This window comes from Phyllopteryx taeniolatus, chromosome 16, assembly GCF_024500385.1.
Source record: "Phyllopteryx taeniolatus isolate TA_2022b chromosome 16, UOR_Ptae_1.2, whole genome shotgun sequence".
Taxonomy (NCBI): Eukaryota; Metazoa; Chordata; class Actinopteri; order Syngnathiformes; family Syngnathidae; genus Phyllopteryx; species Phyllopteryx taeniolatus.
In genome coordinates, this window is record NC_084517.1 from 6,710,378 (window position 1) to 6,734,706 (window position 24,329).

Here is a 24,329-nt window from a genome sequence, read left to right on the forward strand (position 1 = left end):
ACTAACGGTGAACATTTCAGTCAAAAAAATCTATTATTTGTAGGTTAAATTAAATTGGGCTCATTACTTTTGGATTGCCCCTCGTAGAAAGATCATTATGCAACGTTCATTTGCACTGCTGGATGCGATGCCCCATTCACATTTTGTATTCAATCCAATCTTTTTTTTTTTTTTTTTTTGTAGTCGTTCACATTGCAATAACAAATTCGACTTTTAACATGAATGCATCCACGAAGTGTGCAAAAAAGACAATGTCACGTGGCGCAGTGTATTTAAGGACATAACTAGGTCCCAGTCCTGACGCATTTGTGACAATTTCAAGGATTCTTTTTTTTTTGCCTGAACTGAGCAGTCCCCTTACATCTTTATCAGTTTCGAAGCATCTTCTTTTCACCACTGAGTGTTTTCTGCTCCTTTGACCGCCATTGCTTTTCCCACCTGTCAGTTTTGTCAAACAATTTTGACACTTGATGTATATTTGATGCGCTTCCAGATAATACATATCTGATTTATAGCCACATACGAAAAAAGCGTGGGTCGGACGTGGGGTGAACTAAATGAAATAAATAAGAATTGACCTGCCGTGTGAACTTAGCCTGCTGCGCAAAGCCCAGCCTCCCGGTCGTGGTAATGAAAAGCCGGACGCAGCATTGACCCAGCGGTATTTGGGACTGGGTATACAGATGCTAACTTGCATAAGTCAGGTCTATCCCCTTAAAACGGGCTAATTTCAGCACAACAAGAAATAGAGTGTGTAAAGTGTGTTATACAAATGTTGATCTTGGGTTTAGTTTGATGGAAGCATATCACAGATATGACTGTTTAAAAGCACATTTCTGTTCCATATTTGACTAGAATTTTTCACGAGCCAGATTGGGTCTGCAACCCAATTGTGCAGCAGCCTCAACATTGTTTTGCATATAAAAGCTCACTCAAAACAAAGTACCAAACAGAAAAATCAAAGACAAACACAAGGTACAGTTAAGAACATCCTTTTATTCAATCAAGTGTTGCTCTTTTCAAACTGTTTTTTTTTTTTTTATCATTATTATGGAAAAGAAACTTTAACACATGCATTTCACCAGGGGCTCTTGGAAGTGTGTCTGAGGATGGGACACTGCTTTGCAGGCAGGAGCAGGAGGAGGAGGAGGAGAAGCACTTGTGGTGGTGGGTGTCTAGAACCGCCCCCTCCCGCAACCCCACTGACCTGTGCAACCTGCCCCTCTCCAATATGGCTTCTCAACTGCGGCGCTTGATAATACTGCTGCTGCTGGTATGTTTTCAAGGTGCTTTTTCTTACACTTGCCAAAGTCTGTACACATCACTTCGGTCTCTCCGTCTGCAACACACTGCTAATTTAGAGACTCCATCTTGTGAGGCAGTGAGTTACTTTTTTTTTGGATTGTGCTTAAATGAGCCTTTTAGCCTCAACACCATGGAACTGTTCTGTTTATAAGGTGCGTTTTAAAAAAAAATTGGTTTTTTTTTTTTTTTTTTTTTTTTAAAAGGGTTTTGTTTTAAAGTGGCTCTTATTCAACCACTTGAAAGGTGCAAAATTGAGTGCAGCATTTTAAGCGCTGCCAAGGATATGCAGGTGCAATGGAAACAAAAAAAATCAGTAATCAAGTCCAAATGTGATCCTAAAAAATAAATAGACACAAACAAAGATTACAAACTAATCTACCTTTACTAGCAGTTCCACAGCACATCTCCCTCGTTCCAACCCAAATATGATTGCTTCCCGCCTCCCCACCCACGACAGCCCCGCTCCATCCTCAACGCAGCCCAGAGCCCCTGGTGTAACTTGTTCACTTACATTAGCGGTTGAATGGAGAAGCTGAAGAAGATGGGTATGGTAATACAATGTGAAGCATACAGACAAGAATAACATGTGAGCTAACTGCATTCTGCTCAGACCAAAAAAAAAAACACAAACAAACAAACAAACAAAGAAAACATTTTTTTTTAAAACCCCACCATTCGGAGAAAAGAGGAAAAAGGAAAAAGGATGAGGGGCAGCTATAGACTACTCCAGTGTCCAAGATAGACAGAAGACAAGATAGAGAGGAAAGAGAAGCTTGTTTTTTGTCAGTTTTCTGTGTTTTTCAGCTTTTTTTTTTTTTAATTATTCAACAATAAAAACAGGAACTAAATCACACCAATTGCCTTTAGTACAATGTATACTGCTTTAAAAAGGAGAAGAAGAGAAACAAGTGGATATAGAAGGATGAAGGAGGGGACTTATTTTTCCTTTTGAGATGGGATCTCAGGAGTATACAAGATGGAATCTGTGAACAAAAGGCACTTTTTTAGGGACAACCTTGAAGATGCTTTGAGTCTAGAATACTACTTCACCAAACAAATATTTATAGTCATTTACAAGTGGGTGATGGGGGAGAGGGGGCGGGGTTCAAATTTCCGACGGAATTTGTACACCAAATGAGACAGAACTCTTCCCAGACAAGAAAACAAATCTTTTGCGCATCTCCCAAATGGGGAAGAGCTTGTCTTTGTTCCATATTAGGATATTGGATATGAGATGATACAATCCATATGATGTCAAAAGTTCATGAGGGGAAAAATGCCTTTTGTTACAACCCTTTTTTTTTTTTCTTTTTTTTCTCTCCAAACAATGCCCCCTCTTGGTAAATACAAAACCACAAACAGAATTATCCATGCTTTCCTAAAATTTCTTTTCGATCATTTCGTAATCGTGTGTACTATTACCGATGGATGTAGGTCGAGAGTAGAGTGACTGTACTTCAGTCCGAAAACCACAAAGAAGTAGCACAGCCACACTGAAAAATACAATCATCAAATGATGAGATAAATGTTGTAATCAGACGAGAATAAAAGCCCTCGGATTACAATAAAGTTTCAATGAAAAATGGAACTTTATGGAATTCAAAATTTCTATTGAATGGAATTCACATTTGTTTTTATAACATTATGAGAATTAAAAAAAGTCCAAATTTGAATGTGACAGTCTCACTCTCTTGACGACTGCCTCGCTGAGTCATATCAATACGTATGTTTGTTAAAAACACACACGATCGTACAAAGGATTACATGCTCATACTGATCATGGTGTTGATGTGGCAAAACCGGTGCCTAAATTCTCATAATATCACAAATGTCATCGAGCAAAATGTATTCTATTGAATGCTTATTTAACAGATTTCTATGAACGTATCTTTATGGTATCAATGTTTTTCCTTTTCAGTATGGCTGTAACACTCTTTGTGAGGAAGCACCAGTTGTCATCGTAATATATATTTTGTGAGTTGCAAAATTGTTCCTTCAGCCCTCCCACATGTTGAAAACAAATAATTAGAGGAAGTTTTTCTTTTTTCCAAAAAACCAAAACACAAAATGTTCAAAACAATTCCCCCCTTCCGTACGTACAAAGAGTTGGATTTTTTTTTTTTCCCCCCCCCGCCACTCTGATATTTAGAGTCCCAGAGCACATGGACTTGAAACACAAATAACAACAACTGAAAAAAGAAGAGAGATTTTTCTCTCTGTCTCTTCTCGCAACACCCTAAAACAATCGCAAACACACAAATCCTCTACCAAGGCATTGCACATGGCTCAATCAACACACATCGTTGCGTTTCAACAACAATGCTTCCCATCAAAACAAGAAAGAAAACAACTAAACATTAGCTGATCTTTTTTTCCAACTCATCTACATGATCCGATTGTTTGTCACTACTGTGTTTGCCATCGATTTTCTCGTCTATCATGCCATTTTGTGCAATTGAGAGGCTGCTACTTAGCTCCAATCAGCCGTTTCTGACTGCCATGTTTCAAAAAATAACTAGACTGCCACTGAGCTTATATTGCAAATAAAAACAAAATTATATATCTATAAATATATATATATGTGTATTATATATATAAAGATGCTTGCGATTATCTAGTGAACTGTTCTCTCCCCCTCGCCTGACATAGTTTTTTCCCTCCACCATTCACTATAGCTTATGAAAAAAGAACCTGAATTCATGTTTGACAAATTGCATAATGGGAATACAGAGGCACTTCCTTTAGATTGGAAAAGAAATGAGAGAAGCCACCGTGAAGTCAGCAGAAGTCGCTTTCTATGAGATGGTTGGCCAACTACGGCGCTTCCCCGCAGTGAGGAACGCGGCCAGGCAGTCCAGTTATTTTGTGAGAGCGGGTGGGTGCTTTCAATGGAACATTCCGGACGTCCATCAGAGACTAAATCAACCGTTGGGAATATCATGACGTTCATATAAAAGGATTACAAGCGTAAAGGCCTCGTCAGATTGTCCACATTTAAGACTTCCCTCTTAGATTTCCGTTGGGCAGGGTGTGTGTGTGTGTGTGTGTGTGTGTTAGCATTTAAGACGCGTGTGAACACTGATTTTTAATTGGTGATAGAAAAGTTTGGCTGGCGTGATTGTTTTAGTGCATTTTTGATCAATAAGGGCTCATCAATTCACAATATACAGGGGCAGACATGACCAGAGCCACCATTCCTAACCTACAAACTAATCCTACGCGTCCCATTTTGAAATCAGCTTTTTAAAAAAAAAAAAAAAAAAAAAAAAGTGGGCACATGGCGACTGAGAACAGAACGATATGTCACATATTCATTTTGCTCCGCAGCGTGGTTCCCTCCGCTCTTGGAGCAGCGGCCCATCTGGGAGTGTAAACAACAGGGTAAACGTTTTAGGGAGACAGAAAAAGAGCAACCTTCCCATGTTCAGCAACCTGTCCCTTCTGTTCCGTTTCTCTTACACCACCCGCCTAACGTGGTCCAAAAAGTACAAGTAGTGCCACTTTTGTCCACCATCAACAAACACATTTCCACAAAAGGTTTTCTTTGGATTGTCACAAAACCTCATTTGTATTCTTACAGTTTGCGCCATTATTTTTGCAAGAAGTTCATACTCCTTTTTAGGGGTTGAAAAAAAACAAAAGAATAAGAATAAAAATCGAAGATTTTTGAAACTAGGGATGAGCATGATCCGATCATTCCTCAACATTTAGTTATAAAGCCATGTGTCATGGTCGGTCGTCGCAATTACGAAACGTTTCGACATTTACTGAATATTTTCAAAGGCATTTGAGCATCTTCCTAATCTTAAGAGCAGAACAATAAAACACGTGTTTGCGTGAACCGTGTACATTTGTCTGGCAACGCAATCACTAGTTGTATTAGTGGTGGCCGATTGACTTGTTTTGGGGCATGAAGAAGAAAAATGTTTGCACGGTCCACATCAAAGTGCAACAACTGGTTTGAAAGGTGACAAAATCCGTGTCTGTGCCTCTGACGCTCTCAAACGGAAAACAATTGTTGGATTTCCTTGCCGGTAAAATGGCAATTTGCCATGTTCACGCTCGATTCCACAAATGAGATTAGATGAGAGCTGCGCAGGTGCTAGCAGGCTCAGGGCCAAGCTAACAATTCTCCTTGTTCCCAAATTCTGCTCAACTAAAAAGGGCCCTAGCGCCACGTTTGCCACGTTTGCCACGTTTGCCACACCGACACGAACGGCGTCGATGTTCTTTCGAACTCTCGGGAAGAAAGCGAAACGCTCCCAAAATGTTTGAATGTGTTTTGGAAACGCGACCGCGGGCGAGGCTTTCGCCACCTTGCTTCGACGTCCTACTGTGTTTCTTCATAAGGTGCTGTCATTCAAATACAAAACAATTACAAAATAGTACAAATCCAAAAGGAAGTGAAATAAAAAGAACACGCACGAGATACCAAAAGCAATCATCTACATGACAAGAGGGCAAAGGGAGGGGAACCAATAGCCGCTATCTATATCGGTACACACTTTTTTGATTTGACAGTGTCGGTTTGGATTGCTAATCGATGAATCGCCGTTCGCTGGGCGTACTTTGTGACTCCACATCACGCCTCCTACACGAAATACTACACGATGTGTTTTTTCAAATGTATACAAATGCTGCGCTCGTGTTTTTCCCGATTGTTGACGACGCGCGCGGGCAGCCTTGTTTTTCTCGTTTTCCTCTTGAACCAAACTGGGAACGGGCCAGTCCGCTTGGAGGGAAATAGTGCACATCGATAGGATTCATGTGAATTGATTGGGCCTGTGGGCGCAAAGCCTTCGAGCTATGTTTTGGCATCGCGTCTCTTTAGTGAGTTAGTAGGAGGGCGGAAGGGGGCCTATGTCGAGTCACTGGTCATTCCTCGAGAGACGCATTGGTCAATTTGACTCGTTTTGGGTGAAGTCTGAACTGCAGCTTTCACTGGAAACAGAATTGAGTATTTCGCGATGGCTTTTGCTTCAATTTTTGAGGCCGCTGCGTCCTCGCAAAGAAGTTGACGCCGTTCTCGTCCGCGGCATCCTCCTGCCTTCTTTTCGGGAGGCGTGGCCCCGAGCTGCTCGCCGCCGCCTTACCCTTCGCCGTCCCGTCGTCCTCTCGTCCGTCCGATCGGCTTTCCGTCTTGCCGTCTTCGCCCCGTACGGCTCCCTCCTCTGACTGAATGCAATGAGCCCAGAGTTCCTCTAAACGCTGCTGAATTGTCCTGCTGTGCTTTGTTGGGTTTTGCCTTTGTAAGATTGCCTTTGTAATGGCCAGTCGCTCTGTTGATTGGAGGAGAATTATCGATTTGGGATTGTAAAGAAAGAATTGGAGTTGCTGGTTTTCACACAGATCTTGTCAGAGGAACCAAGACTGAAAGAGAGATAAAAAAGGAATGAGATCATTTGTCATCATCAGAGTTCAATCTGTGAAATGGGGACACGATATACCCGACTTGGCCCCTTAGCGAGCACAATGTGAACACTTTAGCTGGCTCTGGAAACTTTCAAACGAGCAGTTTGAGCTCGAAAGCTCGAAAACATCGTGATCGTTTGCGCGACGCAATGAGGTACAATACCCGATCTGTATCAAATTGTTTTCCGATACGCTCATGTATAAACATGAACAAGAACTGCAGCGATGTTTATCCTGGCGGTGGTGTGCTGTGGCATCTACTGCATTGTTTATTACCGAAATACAATTAGTTACCAAAATAAGCGAAACGAAACAGTCGACAAATAAATGCATTTGACTGTGTTCAAAGAATAACTTCAGTCAATGAACATTTCCAAAAATGGTGCGTTCACACAGAAGACGGAGGTTTTAGGCCTTAAGTAAAAGCTGACAACATTTCATTAGTTGCAGGATGTGGGTTTTTGGACAGAAACATAAAGTAATGCTTCATGGGGGCAGTCGCTAGGAATCTTCCTCTGGGAACCCTGAACATCTAGATGCACAGAGTTTCACAGCTCACCCAAAGTGAACACAAATAATCTCAACTGCCCCCCGGGGGGGGGGGGGGGGGGCTTGCTGCAGTACGCCTCATAAATCTCTCCAAACTACAACAATTCAAGCATGTGTTAACTGGATTTTGCCAAAGGTGAGAGTCTTTGCATATCTTTTCTTCCCTTCTTAAATCGGTGAATCATTTCTGATGGTCGAGCAGCATGTACCGCCGACATTCTACAAGTCTCGCCTCGGAAACTCTCCTGAGCGTTTTGTCTTTGTCTGGTCAGACATCCCCCCCTCCCGCTCTTCTCGGTTGGCACTGAGTCTCAGCAGACCTCCACCGCGTCAGCGTCTCTCCGCTATTCTGGAGTCGCTTAAAGTAGAACGCAAAGCAGTGCGTTGCGCTATCAGGATACGCTCTGCCCTCTCTATGCATAGTTTCCTTACGACCAGTAAGTTTACCGTTGGTGCTGACTGAGTGCTTGCCGAGACCTGCGCGATCCTACTTAATGCTCAGTGCTGGCTTTTCGGCAACTTATAAGGATCAGTGCTGTTACAAATGGTTTAAACGTTTTACTGTTTGGATCGTTTCTGTCTGTCCCCTCCCTTTTTTTTCGGTCACTCTCCCTGAGAATATCCAAAGAACCACAGTGGGATCTGAAAAACTCCGCTGTGGCACAGTCAAAACGAACAGATCCTCCTTTCTGTTGGACCTAACGGCCGAACAGGACAAAAACTAAAACAAACCCAAAAAAGACACCAACAAACAAACAAACAAATCAAAACCAAAAAAACAACAGACCTCCTTATTTTTTCTTTTTTTTGAACGCCTGTTTAGAGCCCTCAACGCAAATTGTGTCAAGGGATCTTTTGGGAGTAACGCTTTAGCCACCCGCCTTTTCCTTTGACCTTTGCCCTTTTCTGTCACATATCCAACATGCCACTAGAGGGCATCTGGGGCCCAGTGTTCAACATGGACAGTATAGCATTTTTTTTTTTACTGTTGATAGCAAGTCCTTCCTGGACTGTAATTATTAGCAAGGCCGTTGAGATTCATTTTGCATCGTTTGTCCTCGTGTTGTTGTAAAGACCCTAACCCAATCATTGCAAAGGGGCACACCTTAGCGAGGGTTTAGAACACATTGTTAAACTAACATTGGAGATTGTGGAGAAGGAGATACATATGAAATACAATGGGAGCAATTAGTAAAACTTTAGGACAACGGAATTAATACTTAGTTTCTGGAAAAAACAAACGGGCTTAGGTCAGCCGAAATAAAATCCCTCTCCGTGTGTGTGTAAGGAATTAAAAACAGTTAAGGTATGTCTTTCAGGGATAGAAAATAAATCAAAGTTTTGGAATGCAATGGAAGAAGAAAAGAAGACAATCAAAAGAACGACAGGGCAGAAAAGAACATGATTGGTTTAAGTAAAGATGAGTGAAAGTAATGGAGGGCAAGGAAAAGGGGGAGGTTTCGATGGTTTCCATGTGTTGGGGAGCGGAGCGGAGCTGGCTCCAGGCGGGTGCGGTTATGTACTAATGAGAAAAGTACTGGTGGTAATGGGAGAAGCTTACGACCGGTGGTGGAATGAAGAAGGTGACACAGGCACAATGGGAACGGCAGAGGAGGAGGAAAACATTCTTGCACAGAGCACAGCAAATGGAAGAAGAACGTAAGAAGAAGAATGGAGTGCGTATGGCTCGATAACAAATACTTCAGATTAGAGGTAACGAGGGGGGAATGAAATAGGCAGCAGGCGAGTGCCTGGAGCATGAAGCAGAGGCTCGTTCCGTGCCAAATACGCACACGTGTGATGTGGAACGAATAGCGTAAGGGGTTAGGTAGGAGAACATCAGAATTGCCCTCGTTTGACACTACCGAAGTCCCACCTGTGTCTGCTGCGGGATGTTCAGAAAGTTGTTGTCCCGTGATCCGATGCCGACAAACCTGTTGGGAGCTGCGGTGCCTGCCGTGGAGTATGCTATCGAAACAGAAGAGGACAAAAAGACATAAGTGCACACAAAGTGGGGGACAAAGGTTGAATCATGGCAAAGAAGCAAATCTATTATTGTGTAATCCGTCCAGCGGCAGCCCTAATATTAGTCGTACAAGTTGTCCATATGTATGCACAAATATTGTGTCATGACAAAGGCTTGTTCGTAAATAGCAACACTATTTGTTGTGTCCATGCGCAAAAGCATTTTTTGAAATGTATCTGCATTCGACCAATTTAACCGTCAATACTACTCTCACCTAATGACCGCAATCGAGGGGTGACTCGGGAGAGATTAGATTTGTTTCTCTTTCTCGGAACGAGGGGAGCATTTTGACTGGGTGGCTGACGCAGACCTTCGGAAGGTCGTTCCCAATTACCCAAAGCTTAACGTTAGCGTTCAACTGGACGCAGGTTTGTAAATGAAAGCTCAGTGCTCGTTGTTAGGGCTATCTCGAGGTTTGAGGCTTTCTTGGAAGAATTCAAAGGGAGTGCATTGGTACTCCATCCAATGTAGCAGTTACACTAGCAGCAAAATGGAAATCAGTTTTTGTCGGATTCCTTTCGTGGTCCAAATGGTCAGCAGCTTTAAAAGTTGACTTGACAGTGTCAGTAGTGGCAAGAGGCTTCTTCGGCGAGGACGATACGCAGTTTGAGATGCTTGAAAATGTCGTTGCGTCGAGGCGAGACTTTCATTTCACTTGTGATTAAGCATGGCTTTGAACAGATAATATTGGAAGGTCCAATCTTTTGTCGTGGAAATGTACAAATGTCTTTCCGAGAGTTGTTTAAGCCAAGGAGAGCTGGCATTTACCAGTCTATTATTATCATCTCAACTATGGCGCTATTCCAGAGCCCTAGACTGTTACCTCTGAACACAACTCTTTAAATCCCGTTGACAAACTCAGCAATCCAAACACTAGCACTGAGGACCATTCAGGGACATTTATAGACCACTGGCATCAGAGTGTGAATATGGGGCTGTTCAGATACCCTTGGGACTCCAGATTTGGAGAATTTCACAACTCGCTACGAAGACTGAATAAGTACATGAATACGAGAAAGAGAAAGACAGAAGGTTAAGCATAATTCAATGGCATGGACACAGTAGACATCCATTGACTAGGTATTAGGATAACATACAAAGGACATAAAGGACTCTCAGACACTGACTGTGGTAAACACAAATACGTACTAGATTTGAAAAACGACTACATTAAAAAGGTGCTCCATCCAGTGCCCCTCCAGTCACAGGTGAGGAAGAGAAATATGGGACATATTTGCGAGTAGTCCCACTTGCCAACTGACCTCACACCTTAAAGTCCAGACACACTCAACTTCACAAAATTCTCTATCCAGGTTCATCATGAAATAACAAATGGAGTGATTCCACCAATACCAACCCTCGGGAGACATTATATTACCTACTCTGAATCTGTGCCTTCTTCAGACTAAATCAAGTATTGATCTCATTGATTTGAGGTTCTGCTGATGAGTCAAGCGGGGAACAATCCACATCAGGGCATGAGGCTCAACACGTCGAGCCACGCAAACTGATGGGACCGAGGACGGAACCCAGGTGCACGCCGCAAAGGTCACTGGGACATTTCTCAGCTTGTTCTTCAACCTTTGGAGCATTTGATTATACTGCTATGATCTCCAAAGTTATTTTATCTGTGTAGGCCCCACTTCCAAGGGTAAAGGGATGTGAGTTGTGGTTAGACATGAACAACGGTGGCAAAAAGTTGGAGGAAGAACAACGGGGGTGGGGGAGGGGTTGTTCTCTAAAGAGGGCTGTTGGTTTCAAATTCTTTTTAGACTTTTTGATGTTGATTTGGTTTTCAAAATGGTCTTTGTGGGGTCACTTACACGGAGATGCGGGCGATGAGAGTCCGCCGTCAGGGGGCGTGCTGTTGGGTTTAGAGTCGGGCATAGGGAGGGGCACTGGGCGGGCCACTGGGGGAGGTGGAGGCAGCAAGAAGGAGCCTGGCATTTTGCTCTGGCCGCTCCCGTTTGGCTGCAGACAACACAAATAGGGTCAGGAGGGCGACATGCGACAATCCGCAAACACGGGATGGAAAAAAAAAAAAAAAAAGGACGCAGCTCGGGAGCCCAGGTCCCCAAAAATATCCATGACGGAGGTGGGAGGAGAGGGGGGCGATGGTGGAAGAAGGGAGAGGAAGGTGGTGGATAACAACAACCAAAGGAATGACGTATGTGGACGGCATCTTTTATGGAGGTGTGAAAAATAATAGTCACCACAGGGTTTGATAGGAGTGGGAGCTGGAGCTGGACGTGTGAGGTTCCACAAGGGTGGTCCATGGCGGGTGGAGGAAGTGTAGAGGAGGTAAGTGAGCAAATTATTCACGGCGTTCACCCAGAAGATGGCAAGAAATCAAAACCATGAGAAAATACTCTTCTACACAAGCACAGCACCACCGATGATACCCGTGTCAAAGAACCAAAGTCCAACTCAAAGGGTAACAACCACACAGCAAGTGATGGAAACAAAAATAAGAACACAGGACTGACATGTATTGTGAGTGACTGGCAGTGTGCTGATGTCTGCAAATTTTGCGTGAGTGGGTGGAGCCAAAGAAAAAAATCCAATCACCAAACAGCAAAATGAATATGACAACGATCGGACCCGTGACCTCCTAAACAAGGCATGCTTTGGAGTGTCTTTGTTCATAATGACAAAGATTTTTGCTTCCAAACATCGTTGTTTCTCTTTTCACTGTAATTACTACTCATTGGTTAAACCATCCCGATCATGTGATTAATATTCCTTTGTCGATAATAACATTTGACTTTTGTATTCATTTTCAATTCAAACGCAATTTTTGGCGGCAGATAATTGAGCCGCATTTTCCTGATAAGCACAAGTTGAAGTTCTTCAGGTCATCAAAGCATTACTGGCAAGGACAACAGGTCGTGAAGCTTACCTGTCCGCCGGCTTGTCCCGGGCCATCAGCGCAGACAAACTGCACAAACTCCTTCAAGGGATCCTGTCCGGGGTGGTGGTGGTAGCGGATGGTCGGGTGGGTGAAGTAGGGGCTCGACTGCTGGATGATGGAGGGAGATGGGAAGTGGAGGGCTGACGCAGAAGCACGAGGACTCCCTGCAGACGGAGATATTTGCGTTATACCAGCGCACGCAGAAAGCCAAACAAGGGACAAGCGACGGCCGTGCTCATTCTTAGAGATTGGCGCGACGAATGATGTGAATAATGCCTGCAAGATGATCACATCACAACAGGAATCATTGGAGTTGAAGTGCAAAGCTAAAATGCAAATGAGGTTTTCTCATGAAAAGCTGTTTTAGGTTAATAGCTATGGTCAATGCTCGTAACATTTGATGATCACCCCGGCGAATTATAAAGCTTCGCAGAGGATATTCTCTCTCATTCTCTCACGAACGCACACACTGCTCTCTGATGTAGACACTCATATTAGCCAGGAAAATTCCAAGTCATACATGGTTCACACAAGCACAGGACATAAACATGCACACTTTGGAAATCTGTAAAAAAGCAAATGCACAAAGAGATCATTGAGAACTGTCTTAAATGAGCAGCTCTTAATGCCTGCACGCCTGTGAGCCGTTTTGAAGGTGGGAGCCATTGGCATCCGTGCAACTTGGCATTGAGATCCTAAAGCAATATTTGATCCGACTCACTTGTTGCTTTTTTTTTGGGTATGACAGAATACATTTTTTTCACACAGCCTTCCAAATATGCTGGTTGACTTTACTTTTAGTGGTCTTTCGTAGCCAAAACTACGCGTGTGGATGCATCTACGGTAGGAAATGCAATATCCATCATCATTGCACAAAAGCAAGCGAGAGAGAGAAAGAGAGAGAGAGAGAGAGAGAGAGAGCGATCAGAATATTGGTGTGAAGTGTGAGTGAGGGGCAGTTGCACAGACACACAAAGCCCCCTCTGCCAGACCTATCTATATCCATGACTAAATCGACTTGATTTATATTAGAGGCCCATTCTTCTCTTAACTGTGCCAGTCCGAGCCCCCAGCTGCCCATGTGCGGCTGCCAACGCTCTTCGGTAGTTACGTCGTATACATTGTGCGTGCGAGTGTACTTCATCAGAGTGTCGACCCCTCTGCATTACCCCCCAGAAAGGGGCCTATGTCTCCGAGCCCGGCAACACCTTGCGCCCGTGCCAGGATGCCTGCACCCCGTTGGTGCTGCCTCCCTGTTAATCCCATTAAAGACTGGGTGAAGGCCAAACTATCTGGGAGTATAGCGGGTGGGTTGGGAAAAGGGTTATGGCGGTAGAGGTGGTGATGAGAGGGTACACTTTGGATCCTACCCCCCGCCCCCCCTTCTACTCAGCTGAATGGGAATAAAGGGACCAACATTGCCAAGAGCGCCACTGCTGCGTGCGGACAGCTCGATCCCACTTCAACATCTCCTTAGAGGTGATCTTATTCAATACAAATATCACTACGGCGATGATGTGGTGGACGTTTTATGTCAGCATGGCAAAAGCATCCAAATGAACCCTACTCACGACGCTTTGGAGACAAAGAAATGAAATCACATCTGAATAATACATGGTCGTGTATGTACGCAAATTTGTATACGCTATCGGGACGGCTGCAGCCAATCAACAGTTAATGAGCAGCCTCATTGCTTCATGCTGGATTGATGGCTTGATAAGCCTTTCATGTAGCCAAACTACACAAAAAGCTCATGGAAAATGATCTGCAGAGAGCTTCTTCTTTGGCTCGAGTCACACATGTAGCCTTTCCAAATAGGAGAAGCCCCCGCCCACACACACACACACACACACACACTTTATCTGTGCAGTGGCGATAAAATTAGGAGAGCTGCGATTAATTGTCTGGACTCGTTAGGCTTTGTTTGATATCTGCTGTTATCATGAGCTTCTTGCTTGAGCGTGGTGGAGGACCAGCTGCTGCACAAAGCATTTCACTCCAAGTGCTAATCTTCTGCTCTTGCTAGTCTGAATAAAACAGATGTGATCACTGGATCAATCAGCGGCTCTATAAATAAAGGCAAATTCATCCAAATGCTAAGTGAAAAATGAGAGCAAAGCATCTGGACAAACAGTCAAAGGTTGACCTCTTTCAGGGTCACGGCGTAAAAATGTTTCCAGCAACCCATTAACGACTAGCTTCTTGATGTTCGGTTAGCTGCTGATGATTTGTAGACATGGGTACATATCCAAATACATCTGGTTCATGATGTTTGAAGTGACAGAGTTGATTCCAAAAAAACGCAATAAATGGATATCTTTTCAAATTAGAGGAGGTCGTTGGTTACAGCTGGCAAAATTCTCATTCGATGCCCCGTTCGTCATCGACCGGTGAGTAATCCAGGGTACGGCCGGGATAGAAAATGGATGAATGCGAGATTCCAGTGGGTATAACGGACAGCGGGATCCGAAAGGCTTTTTGAAGGGTAAAAGATGAACAACAGTCCAAAAGTCGTACAATTGTGACAACTCCGTCAGCCTCATTTTCTCACATATGAAAGGAACTGATCACACCAAATCGGATTGTCCCTGGGCCATTTGAATTGCTGCATTTGGCGCTGATAGCACTGATTAATCGCTTGACCCATTTTTTCAAACTTTTAGTGTGATTACCTATTCACCTGGTACATGACGAGATATAACGTGTATAGTTTGGCATTTCAGAAAGGAATGTCACTGCAAAATGCGCGGGACAGAAGCTGTATTTAAGGCGCATTCAAACACCTCGTTTCGCACACAATCAACTGCATGACAATCGGGTGAGCCTGCAAGAGGGAGCTCGAGCACTGCAGCAGTAGGCATAGAGGCAAACGGTTCGCCACCCTTCACCGACTACCGACAGAAAAGCGCATGCCCAGAACCCGCTAGCGCCGTCACCAGTTTGACCAAAAGCCCACAAGGTTAGAAGACACAGACGAACGAGGAGGCTGAGGCGAGCGCAGAAGAGAAGAGCTAGCTGCCAGATTCCAAATTCCCAGGCGCTCTCATTTCCCCGAAACACTGCTCCCGCTTTTGCTTTTGGGGGTCGGGCTCAAGTGGTGGGAGTGGGTAGGAGGATAAGGGGAGGTGGGGTGGGTGGGGGGGGGGGGGGAGTGATGAGGAGGAGGAGGGGAGCGATTAGCGTCTGGAGCTGGGTCGGTCTCACCTGGTCTCACTCCCGCCAGCATTGGCAGTGGGTGGTGGGTGAACGCCATGCGAGGGGACCTCGTCTGGGAGGACAGGGCGCTGAAATCGAATTTCCCCGGCTTCTTAAGAGAACCAGGCGATGACAGTCCTGGTAAAAAGGGGATCAACAAAATGGCAGAACAGAGACGAGGTTTTAATGAAACATGGCTGCGTTGCTTACTTTGACTCTATGAAAAAAAAGGATTCTTGAACTTGATTCCAAGAATCAAATGGTCGACGGAAATTCACGGTAGCTCATTTGAATCGTCATAGATTTGAGTAGACTGGCTTAACAGACTCACTATTCGTTACTTAATGTTTGTGTACAGTTGGCGAGCTGTACCCTGGCTGTCAAATTAGGGCGTGGGATGTCGGGGCAGGGTTTGGTGAGAGGCCATGTTGAAGCAGCAGGCTTTCAGAGTCCAAAAAAGGGACGTGACGGGGAGGGCGAGGAGCGTGGCTGGGCGCAGAGGATCAGGAGACAGGAGAGCCGGGAAATCGAGTGGCCGTCCAAATAGGATTGCGTTTAGCGGAATGGAAGATTAGAAATGTCACATCCGAAGACAATCTCCACAACCTCCTCGCAAAGGTCCATCCGGGGCAAAGAGACATGCGGGAACACAACACAAACAGCATCTACCTTTAGCGTCTTGGGAAAGGAATTTGGCTTGGCCGGCGGGACTGAGCGAGCCGGCATGAGCCATGCGACAGCAGACAATTCCCAAGTATATCAGGTATTTAATAATACCGCTTAAAGGCGTTATGTATCACGTTAAGTCTTACTTTTATACACACGCACGCACGCACCCACGCACGCACACAGGCTGTTGAGGCATGGTTGTGAACGCTGGGCAAGGTGCCACTAAAGGCTGAAAGAAGGCTGCAGATGGATGGAAGGAGTTAATGGGGAGAGCGGTGGTGACGGCATGGCCAGCACGCACGTGCAAATATATTCAAGTGCCCCCCCCCCCCCCCCCCTCCCGTCTATAAATGTCAGCTGAGGTGGAAGACCTGGATGAAACATCCCTCATTTTGGTAAAAATGGCCATGCTAATTCTAGGCCCAGCTCACCAGTGGACCAGAAACATGGCCAAAAGTGTGAGAGCTACAGATAAAAGAGGCTTGCTGCTGTGATCTCGGCCTCGTGTGACTTATTTTCATATATGGTAATCCAAAAGGTGCAATTTAGAATTTCAAGGTTTGAGGGCCAGACCCAAAAAGCGCATTTGACCTCTGCAACGTACCGCAGTGTTGACTTCTTGCTGGAATGTAAGCACTCAATACAACAATCCACAAAGCCAGACAGCAATAGGGAAGGAAAAGTATAGAATTGTACACTGAACCACATGTTTGGTTTTTTGTTTGTTTTCTCCTGCAGCATGTTTGGCTTTTATCACATTTGCATTTCATGACACAATATTCACACACCAATACAACCACATCATCTGAAACAATATGAAACATTTTGTTCGAAACAAAACAAAACACTTTCCTGGGAATTATTCTCTCACAACGCTCAGTACTCATCGGTACGGGCTGCATGGGAACTAAGAAATCTAGAGAAAGGCGGCTGGCGGTGTGTGATCGAACACGGAGGTGGGAGGAGCACAGGAGGAGGCTGACATCCCTTCTGTATGCATGCAGATGTCATTTAAGCGGTGGCCAATCCGAGTGCCGTCATTTCTCGTGTAGAATGCGCAACCATGTCAAATTCGGGAAAACCCTTCTTCCGATGTATCATGCATTTTTACAATGCATGATTTTGCTTCCACCCATATGATCAAAACATCCCCAAATAATTATTCTCAAGTTAAGCACTTTATTATTCATACTTTCTTTTGTATTTACTTGCTCTTCTTTTTTGAAATTCGCAGCCCTACTTTTATTTAGTAAATGAGAAAACACACAGTTGTGCTCATACGTTTGATTACCCAGGCAGAATTTGTAAGACGGGTACAATTCTTGCAGGAAAACTTGAAGGGCCAGGCGAAATACATTTCATTTGATTTGAATGGGATTCCAATTCAACGGTCCGGCCTTTTGGAAAAGCATGATCATAACCATAAAGAAATGAATGCTGGTTGTTGTTCAGTCTGCCAGTATTTCCCAAATTCTCAAATCAGCATAAGATCCACCAGTGGACAAAAACTGCTGCATTCTGGCATTTATTAATTCCATAACTCAAGGAAATGTGCACTACGGGAGTTTGATGCATATTGTTCACTCGTGTGACTTGTTTGGCACCGTTTTGACACCGCTTATGCAACCCTTCCGCTTATCTGAGCTCGGGACCGCCACTGGAGCGCACCGGCGGAGGTTGTAGGTGCACTCACTGGGAATCGAACCTGAGTCTCCATGAAAGGCAGCGGCACTACCACGGCGAGTTGATGGCATGGTTACGCAACCTAATTATGTAATACGATGCTTTGGCAACACTTAAACATTCTAATGATAATGTAATGTAATTATCGGATGCAAAAACGGTCAATTATTTATAATACTAGTCATACTGTTCTTCTAATTATTTAAGCTTAAAGCAAGGCATCTCCTTCGCTAAAATTGCCTCTTTCTGGGATTGTTTTGCTCGGGGATTACAAATGGAATTCATTTGCAATGAACAATTTGACATCCATCCATTTTCTGTCGCGCTTTTTTCTGGCGTGCCGGAGCCTCTCCCGGCTATCATCGGGCAGGAGGCGTGGTACACCCCGAACCGGTCGCCAGCCAATCGCAGGGCGCATACAAACAAACAAGCATTCGCACTCACATTCACAGGGCGTACGGGCAATTTAGAGTTGGCAATGAACCTACCGTGCATGTTTTGGCCCGGAGTGCCCGGAGAAAAGCCACGCGGGCACGGCCGCGGAGAACACGCAAACTCCACGCGGCCGGGGGGGTCGGGGATTGAACCCCGGTCCTCAGAAGTGTGAGGCAGGCGCTCTAACCAGTTGGTCACCGTGCCGCTGTGTACAGTACACATCTTAAATAATGTCACTTGGTTGTTTCCAAATAGCACCGAAGATGACAGCTACTGGCTCGTCCAAGAATTTCTTTTGTCTTTGTCAGCTGCGTGTTATTTATTCCATTTGATTAACAGTGGCTATCGTACTGCGCATTTACACGAGTTCAAAATGGGACTTGAAACGTTACTTGTTAAGCAAATACGCATTTCATGAAAGAGAAGCAGAATTGTAATTGATTCAAATGGACGAGAAACAAATGTAAGTTGACCTTTGTTGTCGTCGTTTCTCTGTGTAGTTTAAGTCGGTAAAGACATCGTATAACATTAGCTTATCTATGGTAGCACTAAATCAGATATTTCAGCTATGACGTGTATGATTCATTCTTTGCCCAAGCTTTATATGAGTAAAAATCAATCAATCAATAAATAAATACAAATAAATAAATGAATACAAAATAAAATGTAAAAAAAATACAGTTAGTGCTGTTACGTGGTATGCAATATGGTGGTTTTGCATTTGGGTGCAAATGAAGTCAATATATATAGATATTGATATTTACTGTAGGTTCCTGGGCCACATCGTTGGATTTGACACATTTCTGCAGCAAGCAGACTGGCAGCCAATTGCTCCCAGGCTGGCAACCACACAAACCTCCAACTGTCACAACGCAGGTCCCCAGCACACACGCTAGCACAAGAATACGCATATGCGCACGCAGAGCAGAAAGGCACAACCTCAAATTTGCAAGAAAGAAAAAAACAACGGGCCCAAATATCGCGTCACTCATTAGCTGACTAGCTCACACATTATGAACACTCAAAAAGGGCAAGCAAGGGATCGATCGCCCTTCAGGCAATGCAAGGACACCTTGACAACATACTGTACACACATCCCAACACAATTGTCCAAAGTCCACAAATACGTGGGAACCCCCCCCCCAACAGTTGAGCTGTACCTAAGGATTTCCCCACCACTGAGCGGCAGGAACAAGCAGGCAAAATGAAAGAGAGAGAGAGAGAGAGAGAGAGAGAGAGAGAGTAGAGCAGGGCAGCACACAGCAAAAGTCGTGTCATGTGATGAATCACGTGATCACCTGCTAAGCTTCTGAGCTTTTCATTCAGGTGGAGAGTTACCTCGAGAGCGGGCGGAGGCCTTCCCCTCATCCCGCACCCTCCTGTCCTCCACTCCCACCGCCAGAGCAGATGTCTGCTGTAACCCAGTAGCTCCCTTCACTGCAGACACATGGAGGCACCATCTGGACTGGAACACAGCTCCTCTCCAGATTGGGCAGTGTGTATGTGTAAATGCATGTCACAGAAAGAGAGCGTGCTAAAATCCCGCTTGTGCACGTGCGTTCGTGTGCCTTTTGTAAAAGTGCAAGACATGATCAGTGCGCTGATGATACACCTGGGCGTCTTTAGCGGTGTTTGTCTGGGCCGCGTGCCATGGTTCAGAGGCAGGTCTGCGGCAGGTGGGTTGCCCTTCGACGGCTCTGTTTAGACGATCGGAGCGGGAGAGTCCCAAACGGCGTAATTCCACAGTTGCTCACGCACCGCTTTCTAGCAACACCCGAAGCACTGAGCTACATCTCGTCGACTGTATTTTTGCACGTGATGCGATATGTACAGTACTGCGCTAGCCTTTGGTCAGGTCACCAATGCATTTGTTTGAGCCAAACTGTTCAAACAAAGTGTAATACATTGTTGTTGTTGCTTCCTGTTCACGGAGGGGGATGAACAGCTTATGATTCTCTTGCACCGAAGCCGTGGTGATTCAAATGGTGTCAATAAATTCCCGTGTCCCCGCTGTCATCCATACACTCACGGTACCTAAATTGAAGGGATTCTTCCTTGGCCTGAATGCCAAAGTTCTCCGGAAATCGTTATTTGTATCATTCTCGAACTGTCCTTTAAGGCTCTTAAAGCAACCTAGCTCGCGGCGGGCAAAGTACTTTTGCACACTACCGTATAAGTGCTCATCTTAAATTTAACACACTCAGGTTTGTTTTTATTTGAACAGTCAGTAAATGTGAATGGTGCACCAGGGCTTTGTTTTTGTTTTGTTTTTTATCCCCCAGATGCCACTCAGACAGACTGGCGGTGAATGCTACAGGGAGATACTGGGCAACCAAAAGGCTTTGGTTCAATCCGTGGAGGACAACAGCAGACATCTGGCAGAAACATTACCCCACCCAGCGGCGGCATAGCCAGAAAACACGACACGCGAGTGACGGAGACAGGAAAAGAGAAGAGATCACAGCAAAAAGTACATACATGGTCAAAGAAAAGAGAGATGAAAGGATGAAAGGTGAGGTTGCTGGGAGCCAAAGTAGAGCATATATATAGAGAGAGAGAGAAATATAGAGTACATGTACACAGTATAATGTTTAATGTGAATCTAACCATGGTAAGGAAACTGCACTCCATCGCTCTCATGCTTAATCTTCCTCTCCTGCACACTGGCCAAATGGTGCTGCACTGAAAGGCCAAACAGGGGAGAAGGGAAGAGTTAACAATGGAAGAGAAGTAGACAGAGAAGGAAACAGACGGAAAGAATGAGAGGGGGTGCTTAAATCATGGACAGTAGGGGATTTACGTGATAGGGTGCAGCAAGTGTCTATGTGTCTACGAAATTGTTTCATCGCTATTAAATGGCGGCGTGACAGTGACATTGGCGTGAAAATAAAACATCATTTGGAAAAAGAGTACAATACGAAATCCAGTAGCGAGTCTGTTTTAATCCGTAAAAAGAAATGAAGATGAAAAGATGTACACAGCACTTATTTGCCCCTGTCGTGTCGTGCGCATATTTGGGACTGCTCGCATGCAATATGGCGAAAATGCCCAAAGTCGAAATCATTATTTCATTCGTCGATAACTGGTCTTTACTTACTCCGTGAACACCATTCAAAACCTAATTAAGACAATTATTGAATGTAATGCCATGGTGTTTTTAAGTTTGTATACCAAGACGTTGAGCTGTACAACACCACTGAATAGAACTGCATGCGACACTTTCATCTATTCCGAGATACGCAATATCTGGACTGTTGATCAAGCTACGCATCAACATTGGCGAAAGCTACTGGTCGCAAGTGTCTCAAGAACCTTTCGTCAGTTGGCAGCCATTCCTGTTGCCCTCCTGCTCGAACTATGCAACTAACACTAAATAATACAATCAAAGTGCGGTATTAGTACCACAAGCGGTACACACGATAACTCGAGTGGTACAGAAAGAATCATGGAATTAAATGTTCAAACTTTGCAGAATTGTACCATGGCTTTTTGGTTTTGTTTCTTTTAAATCCAGTCCAGTCCAGTCCACTTGTCAAGTACAGTTCAGTTGTATTGAACTTTTAAGTACAACGCATTTACATTGAATCTTTTACATTGAAACTATTTGTTTTCCAACATTGATTTAGGTATACTTTGTATATAACTTGGAGTCTGTGCAAAACATTTTTATTGTACATTAAAAAAATCAATCAATCAATCAATCAATCAATATTTAAGAGCGTTTTATTGATTAAACAGTGCATAATGTTACCGTGGCTTACAATAACATTCAATATACTTTCTAGGAATAAAATCACTGCCTCGTTTTTGGGGAACACCTAGGCCTACTATTCCACAGTACTCTAATATTGACGTAGTTGGGGAGCTGAGAATCTTTCATGCTAGTACTTGGTGGGAAAGGGTTGAGAACCTCGAAGAAAGCTCAAATCCCACATAACAAAAAATGTACCGCTCCGTTGAGAACAGGAGGAGCAGAGGAACAAAAGGTTTCGATGCCTGCTGCTCTTACAAAAGGTCGCTACGTGTGATTACGCAGAACGGCGGACACGGGGCTGGGATCTTTGTCAGTGTACGACGGAAACAGAGTGATAAAGATCATTGAAATAACGTAAGGGGGTGCACGAGCTAAAGTACAAGTGTTAACAATGCATACTGTTGGGCCAAAGGGGCGGATGGTGAAGGAGAGGAACAGTTTTTGGTCCACTTCAAGTCCGTTATTTTTCAAAATGTAGACGTTTGGAAGCACAGCTTTTCGTATTTTTCGGTTGGTATAAAACAGAAGGGAACATTTTGGAACAAGTGTACTCACTCTTTTTTTTTTTTTTGGAAAGAGAAAACTCGAGTAGCAAGCGCATCTCTTGCACAGCCATCTTCTGGTCACCATCAAGATCAACTGGATTTAGGTCTAGGCTCCGTTTGGGCCAAATCAAAGCAAAACTGTCGTATGTTTTGGAGATTTGTGCTGGAAGGTTACATTTTGTCTTCAGCTTCAGCTTTCTAGCGGATGCATCGAGCTTTCAATAAAGCGGTTCAGCAGTTGCAAATTCGTCTAACGGAGTCATCCTCCGTTAGTCACTGAAAACTCACTTATGTTTTTGTGCTCATATGAAACTATAGCTTTGGCCTTTGGAGGCATCTTAGTGCCATGCATCTGTGTTGAACTGAGGTGAGGAGCTTTACTTAGTTAGGCTAAATCCTTTGCTGCCATCTTATCGCATGTCTACGCAATGACAAATCGTTTGAATCGAAATGACTTGGTTTTCGGCTATTCGCAGCGGGGCTTGGTCCGTATGCCGCGTGGATGGCGGGGGGATGACTACGTTATTCAAAATTCTCTCTGTCTTGACTGGAGCCCCCTCAAGTAGCCCAAATCTAACGATTAAATGGTGCCTGGCAGCGTGACATTGAGTTCTTACCACGACCCTTATTTTCTCCACATCGATGTTAACAGTCTTCACGATGAACAATGGTACTGTGCATCCATTCTTTGATTTGTTTTTCATGAATGGTTTCATATTTGCAGATATTCTTCCACATTGCCATTGATTGATTTTTTTAAACAAACATATCCATTTTTTAAATTGATCAAAAAGTGTTTGCCGATTATGATAAGGGATGACAATAAAAAAAGGAGAATGACAATGACAATTCAACGAGCATTGCCACGTCATTTGTACGCAGGCTAGTTTAGTCTCCGTTGGTTTTTCCATTCAAGATGGACGCAACCTCCGCTGCAACAATTTAGAAGTTCGAAATGTTTTTGATGCTGTAGGCACAACTTTTTTGCTCCCCTTCTCGTTTGGTGCCGATTCACTGAAACTGAGACTGCTGTGTATTTTGGTTCTCCCGACATGGGAGAATCAGCGCACGGGATGTACAGTATCGCACCGAACCGGACTTCTGCGCAACAAAAGCGAGAAAATGCTACAGCAAATCAATCAATCAAATGATTCATTTCCTTTTGATGTTGAAATGAAATAATTTGAATATGGTAACGGTTGTCTGACTTGAAGTGGACCTCAGGAGAAGCATCTCAAAAGCGCACAGAATCGAGATATGGTCAAGGTTGAAGATGGATTACCTGCATCTACATCATTGGGCCAACCGCTGGACTGCGAGCTGCTGCCAGCCGCCGGCGAACGGCCCGAGTAGAAGACGTCGTCCACCGGGCTCTCCATCTCGCTGTCGTCGATGGACTTGCGCTTGTTGGAGCTGAGAAGGAAGACGGAGGAGGTTGTTTGACTCTCGAGTATGTCGAACGGGTACTCGCCTCGCACTGGTTAAGTATAAATAAATGAGCGACATTCAAGTTCCATTTTGTATTATGTTTCATGCCACGGAGGAGCGGATTTGTACTTAACATGCTGTATCGCGTTTCAGCTTACCACTAGAAACCAAAGGCACAATGTTATGTGATGCTGGGATACATTCTGTATGTGTTTACGCATTCTTATAGACTCACACATCTGTGAACAATAAAATACAAGTACAAGCGCTTCAAATTGTGTGTGGCTTTTGTGTGTGTGTGTGATGAAGCGGCCTGTGTTACATTAGTATCAAGGGAGATATGCCGTGATGAGTACCTCCGTGGGAGACTTGCATAAAGCTCCATTTCGGTCCTGCAGCGTAAGACGACAAGGAAAA

The 24,329-nt window shown here is 44.3% G+C and overlaps 1 protein-coding gene across 16 annotated transcripts in view; it reads right to left on the reverse strand.

Annotated features, from left to right (window-relative positions):
- Nucleotides 1-976: 976 nt before the first annotated feature.
- The window catches only part of nfixb (nuclear factor I/Xb), a 123,273-nt gene continuing 99,920 nt past the window's right edge, over nt 977-24,329 (reverse strand). For 6 of the 16 annotated variants that reach the window (XM_061748048.1, XM_061748046.1, XM_061748054.1 and 3 more), the window contains 8 exons: nt 24,269-24,304; nt 23,767-23,897; nt 20,793-20,867; nt 15,408-15,536; nt 12,192-12,367; nt 11,116-11,263; nt 9,143-9,234; nt 977-6,675 (listed from right to left, as the gene is read on the reverse strand). In XM_061748048.1, coding sequence (XP_061604032.1) covers nt 6,661-6,675; nt 9,143-9,234; nt 11,116-11,263; nt 12,192-12,367; nt 15,408-15,536; nt 20,793-20,867; nt 23,767-23,897; nt 24,269-24,304 — 802 coding nt within the window. In that variant the 3' untranslated portion in view covers nt 977-6,660. The remainder of the gene's footprint in view (nt 6,676-9,142; nt 9,235-11,115; nt 11,264-12,191; nt 12,368-15,407; nt 15,537-20,792; nt 20,868-23,766; nt 23,898-24,268; nt 24,305-24,329) is intronic. The other 10 variants (XM_061748050.1, XM_061748045.1, XM_061748047.1 and 7 more) reach the window with 9 other exon arrangements.